The 8,664-nt window shown below is 40.2% G+C and overlaps 1 protein-coding gene across 1 annotated transcript in view; it reads left to right on the forward strand.

Annotated features, from left to right (window-relative positions):
• Nucleotides 1–8,664, forward strand: part of UBA2 (ubiquitin like modifier activating enzyme 2) — a 39,937-nt gene that overhangs the window by 16,644 nt on the left and 14,629 nt on the right. The window contains exons 9-12 of the mRNA XM_003796082.3: nt 2,775–2,874; nt 4,761–4,927; nt 8,022–8,115; nt 8,208–8,320. Coding sequence (XP_003796130.1) covers nt 2,775–2,874; nt 4,761–4,927; nt 8,022–8,115; nt 8,208–8,320 — 474 coding nt within the window. The remainder of the gene's footprint in view (nt 1–2,774; nt 2,875–4,760; nt 4,928–8,021; nt 8,116–8,207; nt 8,321–8,664) is intronic.

Below are 8,664 nucleotides of genomic sequence, written 5' to 3' on the forward strand. Positions count from 1 at the left end.
AAAGTCAAATGTTGAACAAGTAATTTCAGATTTAGAGTGTTAAGACATTAAGTTTATTGTTTTGGGACCCTTTAATAATAAGTAGGCCTAACCTAATTGGAGGGTTCAGAAGAGGCATCATAGAGGAGATAACATTTAAGCCTAAGACTTGAATGAAAGAATAGGCATGGGAATAGGAGTCCAGGGTGTACAAAGAAAAGCTCAGATTGGAAAACTGAAATAATTACCATTAAAGGAGAAAGTGGAAAGAGATGACTAGAAAGGTGAGCTGAGGCCAGATCAGCCTAGACTTTCTGGCCATGTTAAGGATGTTTTTACCAAGACAGCGAGAATCCATTGAAAGGTAGACTTATATAATATTGAGTCACTGTGAGGGCACAGAAGGCATGCACCACTCTAGGACCTGATAATTCATATTGAAACCAATGTGTGACAGTACCCCTTATGTTGTGTGGTGCCTGAATCATCCGAGTTACAAGCCGTCTGTGCTCACCTGCTAGCATGGAAGAGGAGTGGACTCAGTAGGACTTGGGATGTGTATGGTAAAGAATCCAGAATAGCGCCTGATTTTTTTTCTTTTTTTTTTTAAGGCAACCATAAGAGAAAGTTTATTGAGGAAGAGAAAGCTAGGTTTACAGAGTAAGAAAGTTTACAGGGTGGCGCCTGTGGCTCAGAGGAGTAGGGCGCCAGCCCCATATGCCGGAGGTGGCGGGTTCAAACCCAGCCCTGGCCAAAAACTGCAAAAAAAAAAAAATAAAGGTACATTTGCCATAGACAGCAAACAGGGCCCCATTGTCACAACAAAGAAAAGGCAAAGGTGAGTATCTTGTTTCTTACTGGACAGGTAGATAGACATAGAAGAGATAGTAAGGTGGGTGGTGGATGTGTATGGGTCAGAGTTGGTAAATCAGTTTTGAGCCCATTTGAATTTGTTTTGGAACATTAGATAAATGGCTCTGTAGGTGAGTAGAGAGATTTAGATGAGTAGGCAGTTGGGATTGGGTTTGTAGATGTGATTTAACTTGGGGGTGGACATGATATAGCAAGAGGAGAGAGTTAGAAGATGGGTCAGTACAGAATTCTGAAGGATTCCTAGTATTTAGAAGTAGTTGATTAAAATTCAAAGAGGCGGAGTTTACACATAGAAAACTGCTGGTTCATGGAACCCTGTCTTACTGAAAATAGAAACACTGAGGCAAGAGGATCTCTAGAGCCTGGGAGTTTGAGGTTCCTGTGAGCTATGGCAACACCGTGGCACTCTACCCAGGGCAACAAGCAGACTGCTGGTTCAAGCATTCAAGTACTTCTACAAAATGTCTCCACTCATACCTGTTACCCAGATCATAATGGACTTACCTCCTTGCTTGTGTACCAGTTTCAGATGTTACTGTCTCTGTAATTTTTCCTTATTTCTTAGGTAAAACAAAAATCCTTGTAGCACTCTCAAGGCATAGTGATTTTCACAATAAATTATATTCTGTTTATATATTTGGATTGTTCTCCAAAGATTAAAGATGCTCAATACATACTGATTGAATTGAGGTTTTTCAGTAGAGTGCTATGATATCACAGCTCACAGCAACCTCCAGCTCTTGGGCTTAAGCAATTCTCTTGCCTCAGCCTCCCAAGTAGCTGTGACTTTAGGTGCCAGCCCCAACACCTGGCTGTTTTTTGGTTGTAGTTGTCACTGTTGTTTGGCAGGCCAGGGCTGGATTCAAACCCACCAGCCCTGGTGTATGTGACTAGCGCTCTAGCCACTGAGCTACAGGCACTGAGCCTGAATTGAGTATATTTTGATAGAAATAGTCCTAGTTTTTTAATTTAGTCAAATCTATATTCTTACCTGGTACCTGCAATAAGCGTGTTGGATAAGTCAATCAACAATAGAAAAATGTAGATCAGAGAAAAAGTAAAAATATTAAATACCTTGGGGGGAGGGAGGGTGATTGGTGGGGTCACCTCTGTGGTTTATCTTACAAGGGTACCCGTGAATCTTTCTAAAAGTAGAGTATGAATGTCTTAACTCAGTAACTAAGAAAATGACATGAAGGTTATGTTAACCAGTTTGATGAGAGTATTTCAAAAGTATATGAAAATAGCACACTGTACCCCATGATTGCATTAATGTACACAGTTATGCTATAAGAAATAAAAAATATTAAACACCTGCCACACATTTTCATGTGCTGCTGGTTTCATTCATTTTACATGTGGTGATGTTTTTGTAGTAATTTTTGTTTGGAGTTTTTGTTTTTCATTTTGCTTTTTTGTTTATTTGTTTGGGGGAAGGCATATTGCAAAGATGTGACTGTTTTGAAACTCTGTCGAGCACTCCTAACATGGATGTGCTTCACTGGCATGTACCCATGATCTCAGAGGTCGTGCTGACAGATAACCTCTGTGCTCCTGGGCTCAATTCTTATGGAGCTGGTGTGTATTATTCATCTCCTTAATTTTTAGGATTGTGCTTCAGACTGATGTTTGGAGTTTTACGAGTGCTTTGAGGGGAGGGCAGTCAGTACAGCTCAAACTCTCTTCCTCTGCATTCCCCAGGGAATGTCATCTTATAGCTATTGTAAATGTAGAGATTATGTGTAAAATTTCATTTACAAATATTTTTGCTTTTAAAAATTGTTGTTCTGCTGATATGTAACACATGTCTTTAAATCAGATTTCATGGTATAACATTTACAGTAAATCAACAGAAATTTTCTTACATTTTATAAACCTAAGGATGATGGGGTTCATGGGATTTATCTTTTTTTTTTTTAAAGCTTTTTAAAGATGATATCAGATATCTATTGACAATGGACAAACTATGGAGGAAAAGGAAACCTCCAGTTCCATTGGACTGGGCTGAAGTACAAAGTCAAGGTAAAGAATACTTCTTGGTGTTATGCTACCTAAACTGGAAATACCTTCACTTAAAAATCTCTGTAAATAGCTCTACTGTTTGTTGAAAATGGTATGTGTTCATACATTCAGACAATTCAGAAAAAGTATGAAGGAGAACATCACTGATGTCCCATCACTCAGACAGACAGCGTCTGTTACCCTTTTAGGGAATGTTCTGGTGGTCAGTTTTGCACATAGAGACACAGTCGTGTGTGCACATTGCATAATTGGGATCATACTTTTCATATACTTTGACTTGCTTTTTCAATCAAAATTAATCCCCTAACGACTTACATGTAGTTGTTTCAGATTTTCTCTGAAAGTGTTATGATGAATGCAGATGTACATACGTTTAAGATTGAATTTGGAAGCACATTTTTAAGTTAATTTTTTTTAATTTTAAAATATTTTTTGACAGTGTTTTTGCTGTGTTGTCGGGGCTGGAGTACAATGATGGTACACAGGGGCAGTCATAGCACATTTTAACCCTGAACTGCAGTCCTCTTGCCTAAGCCGTCTTGGGGTCAGAACTACAGTCCTGTGCCACTGTGCCCAGCACATTTTAAAATTCTAAATGCAGGAAAAAAAACTATTGTAGTGGACGGCACCTGTGGCCTAGTGAGTAGGGCACCAGCCCCATATACCAAGGGTGGCAGGTTCAAACCCAGCCAAACTGCAACATTAAAAGTAGCTGGGTGTTGTGGCGGACGCCTGTAGTCCCAGCTACTCAGGAGGCTGAAGCAAGAGAATCACCTAAGTCTGAGAACTGGAGTTTGCTGTGATCTGTGACGCTACAGCACTCTACCGAGGGCAACAAAGTAAGACTCTTATCTCAAAAAAAAAAAAGCTATGTAGTGACTACTTCCTTATTGACACATTTCATCTCTCCTTTTTTGAACTGCAATGCCCTTAATTTCTGCACAGTAGTGCAGAGGCTCTGGAACTAAAAGCGATTTCAGGAGACTTGTAATGTCACTTTGGAGCAATTCTGGACAACATGAGATACTTTGCAGACCTTAAAATATGACTTCCACTTTCTGAGCACTATGTACTGGGCATAACACTTACCTGCATTATATCCTTAATCCCTGGGTCCTATCAGATCCCAAGGTGGTTTTGTACTTTTCCTGTCAGAATTTTAGTAGTTTTCTTATACAGATATTTGTATTATATTGATAGATATGTTAATAGAATTTGTTATACATTCTTTGTTTTTTTATTTTTCTTATTTTTTTTTTTGAGACAGTTTCACTTTGTCATTCTTGGTAAAGTGCGGTAGCATCATAGCTCACAGCAACTCAAACTCTTAGGCTCAACAGATTGTGTTGCAGGGCTGTAGCTCACTGGGTAGGATGCCAGCCCCATATACTGAGGGTGGTGGGTTCAAACCCAGCCCTGGCCAAACTGCAACAAAAAATAGCCAGGCGTTCTGGCGGGCACCTGTAGTCCCAGCTACTTGGGAGGCTGAGGCAAGAGAATTGCCTAAGCCTGAGAGTTGCTGTGAACTGTGACGCCACAGCACTCTACCGAGGGTGATAAAGTAAGACTCTGTTTCTTAATTTAAAAAAAAGAGAGAGAGAGAGAGATTCTCTTTTCTCAGCCTCCCAAGTAGCTGGGACTATAGGAGTCTGCCAGAACACCCGGCAATTTTTTTTTTAGAGATGGGATCTTACTGTTTTCAGGCTGGTCTCAAACTCCTAAGCTCAAACAATCCACCAGCCTCTGCTTCCCACAGTGCTAGGATTGCAGGCCTCAACCACCCTATTCTTTGGTTTTCTTATTAGTCAGGGACTGACTTCATTGAATAGAACACAGTAGAGGAATGATGTTTGTTAGTGAAATATTTAATATTTTTTTTCCCTTAGGAGAAGAAACCAATGCATCAGATCAACAAAATGAACCCCAGTTAGGCCTGAAAGACCAGCAGGTTCTAGATGTAAAGAGCTATGCAAGTCTTTTTTCAAAGAGCATTGAGACATTGAGAGTTCATTTAGCAGAAAAGGGGGATGGAGCTGAGCTCATATGGGACAAGGTTCGTTTTTACAATGTGTGGCAAGTACTCACATCCAAATGTATTTTAGTTCTTGAGCTACAACAGAAGCTAGTAATTTTTTGGATTTTGTTTTCTTCTAGAAGATTTTAAAGAAATACATTGAATTTGGTTTAGATGTTTTATCTCTTAATTGCAATATTTAACTGAATTTTCTATATACAATGTCATAAAACTTCATTTTGGTTTTTTGTGATATGTTCACAGTGTATAATTATGTTGATTGGGAGAATAATAATGAATTTATTATAGTGAAATGTTTCATTGCTGTAAGAAAATAGACTTAGACTTCTTGTATAATACAGATGTGTTAATAAAAAATTCTTTTGGAGACAGCGTCTCATTTGGCCCTATTTGATCTTGAAAGGAATGTACTTGCCTTTGTATTGAAAGAGAATAACTGTTTTAGAAGTCTGACAGAGCTCTCAATACAAAAATGAGATGTAATTATGCTTAGAAGTTGAAATATTTGGGTGGTGTCTGTGGCTCAAAGGAGTAAGGTGCCAGTCCCATATACTGGAGGTGGCGGGTTCAAACCCGGCCCCAGCCAAAAGCTGCAAAAAAAAAAAAAAAAAAAAAGTTAAAATATTTAATAGTACTTTACAGTTAGATATCATATTTTGAGATGTGATATTGGTTAATTTTACTTACAGTCAGTATTTTCTATGGCTAAAAGTGCTTTATCAGATAAAGTTTGTATGTGCCTATGGTAATAAGTGTTTTTTCTGTTTGTTTTTAAGACAGAATCCCACTCTGTCACCTAGGCTAAAGTGCAGTGGTGTCATCACAGTTCACTGCAATCTCAAATTCTTAGGCTCAAGCAAGCCTTTTTCCTCAGCCTCCCTAGTAGCTGGGACTACAGGCGCCCGCCACCATGCCTGGCTAATTTTTCTATTTCTTAGTAGAGCTAGGGTCTTTGTTCTTGCTCAGGCTGGTCTTGAACTCTTGACTTTAAATAGTCCTCTTGCCTCAGCTTCCCAGAGTGCTAGCATTATAGGCGTGAACCACTGTGCCTGGGCTTGTGGTAATGATTTATCTTGTTTTTTTGTGATGGTTGTTGTTGAGACAAGAGTCTCACTTTGTTGCCCTCGGTAGAGTGCTGTGGCATCGCAGCTTACAGCAACTTCAAGCTCTTGGGCTTAGGTGATTCTCTTGCCTCAGCCTCCTGAGTAGCTGGGACTATAGGCGCCCACCACAACGCCCGGCTATTTTTTTGTTGTTATTGCAGTTTGACCAGGGCTGGATTCAAACCCACCACCCTCCGTAATGGGGCCGGCTCCCTACTCACTGAGCCAAAGGCAATGCCTTATCTTGGGTTTTGAAATAGCAGGAAAGAGTTGCCAATTTTAGAAACCTAAAGTAACTATACAAATTTTGAGACTTTGGTTGAATCAGACATTTAAAATGAAGTTAATAAATTTAGGTTCTTAAGATTCTTATAAACATGAGCCTTGGATTTTTTTGATATAAAAGGCAACTCCTTTTTTTTTTTTCCTTCTGAGACAGAGTCCTCAAGCTGTTGCCCTGGGTAGAGTGCTGTGGCATCACTGCTCACAGCAACCTCCAACTCCTGAGCTTAAGTGATTCTCTTGCCTCAGTCTCCCAAGTATCTGGGACTACAGGCACCCACAACAATGCCCAGCTATTTTTTGAGTCTATTTTTTTTTTTTTTTTTTTGGAGACAGAGCCTCAAGCTATCCCCCTGGGTAGAGTGCTGTGGCATCACAGCTCACAGCAACCTCCAACTCCTGGGCTCAAGCAAGTCTCCTGCCTCAGCCTCCCAAGTAACTGGGACCACAGGCGCCTGCCACAGCACCTAGCTATTTTTTTTTTTTTTTTTTTTGGTTGCAGCCATCGTTTGGTGGGCTGGGCTGGATTTGAACCCGCCACCTTAGGTGTATGTGGCTGGTGCCTTAGCCACTTGAGCCACAGGCGCGGAGCCATTGCCCAGCTATTTTTTGGTTGTAGTTGTCATTGTTTGGCAGGCACAGGCTAGATTTGAACCCTTCAGCTCTGATGTATGTGGCTGGTGCCTTAGCCACTTGAGGTACAGGCGCTGAGCCAAACGGCAACTCTTTTTCTATTTTTATTTCTATCCTAGTGATTTTGGGAAGTTTTTATCAGTATACAGGAGCTAAATAAAGAAACCTCAGAACTGGGAATTGTCACCCTCTTGAGTAAAGTCTGCATCTACTGGATATAATAAGCCAGTTGCCTATGGAAGCAGTACCTGATAGACGCTGTGTTGGACTGTGAAATATTCTTAGTCCTAACCACAGCCTTATGAAATGGTGGGTTTAATTTCCCTAATTTAAGAAATTAAGGGATTTTGCCTCAGGGAGGCTCACTTGCCTGAGATTTCACAGACACCCAATAAGTATACATACTTGTATACAGAACCCACATTCTGTTAATGCTTTTTCTAGACCAGGTTAGGATCTTTTCTGTTCAAAGTAGGAAACCCTGCTGTAATCTGAACAAACTAGGATATAGTCTCAGGGAAAATGCCCATTGTAACAGGAAAACTTTGATTATGTTGTCTTATCTGAAGAAACAGCATGCAAAAAGCGTAGTTATAGAGAGAATGTGGAGGAGGAGAGCTAAAAAGCGTCATCTAGGTTTTTCTGACACTTTCATGGAACAACTTCTCAGAGGGCCTTGAATACTTTTCTCCTGGATGCTGTGCTTATCCAGCAGCCTTCTCATTACTGATGAATGGACCCAAAGACAGGGTTCCCATTGTCAGTAAGTGGGATTGGTGTTCTGTTGTATGCATTAGTCCCCAGTGCATTTGTTGTAGCAGGAGTCAGTTTTTAGAAGCTTTGTGGTTCGTGGTGTCCTTGTCACACTACGTTGCTGGACCAGAGAAGGTACTGATGAGACACTGCCTCTGTTTAGCCAGCCTGTCTCCATGCTACGATAAGGCACTACCTGGCTGGTCTCTCCCTCAAGACCACTTCTTGTTCTAGTTGGGAGTCTACAAGTTATAAACGTATGAAAGTACTGTTCTGAAAGAAATGCTAATCAAAACAGTAATTAGTTGGGAAACTTATTGAACTGATTTAATTATTGGCAGGATGACCCATCTGCAATGGATTTTGTTACCTCGGCTGCAAACCTCAGGATGCATATTTTCAGTATGAATATGAAGAGCAGATTTGACATAAAATGTAAGTTATTTGTATTTCAGTTGTATCACTGAAACCTCAGAGTTGTTTTTCCTTTTTTTAACAGCTGAACATACTTGTTTTTTTTTTTCCAGCAATGGCAGGAAACATCATTCCTGCTATCGCCACTACTAATGCAGTGATTGCTGGGTTGATAGTCTTGGAAGGGTTGAAGATTTTATCAGGAAAAATAGAGCAGTGTAGAACAGTGAGTATATTTGCAATTTTATTCATCCTCCTTTTAAAAGTAATTTCTAAAAAGGACATTAAACAGTGTTTTAAGTTAAGACAATGAAGTTGTAGTAATTACCTTCTAAGTACATGTTCAGTCTTCTGGGAAATTAACAAAAATAAAGAGCTTTTTAAATTTATTAAGAGACTCGGGTGGCACCTGTGGCTCAGTGAGTAGAGTGCTTGCCCCATATATAGCGAGGGTGGCAGGTTCAAACCCAGACCTGGCTAAATTGCAACAACAACAACAACAAAAAATAGCCAGGCGTTGTGGCGGGCACCTATAGTCCCAGCTGCTCGGGAGGCTGAGGCGAGAGAATC

This window comes from Otolemur garnettii, unplaced genomic scaffold (genome assembly GCF_000181295.1).
Source record: "Otolemur garnettii isolate 467f Iridium unplaced genomic scaffold, OtoGar3 scaffold00100, whole genome shotgun sequence".
Taxonomy (NCBI): domain Eukaryota; kingdom Metazoa; phylum Chordata; class Mammalia; order Primates; family Galagidae; genus Otolemur; species Otolemur garnettii.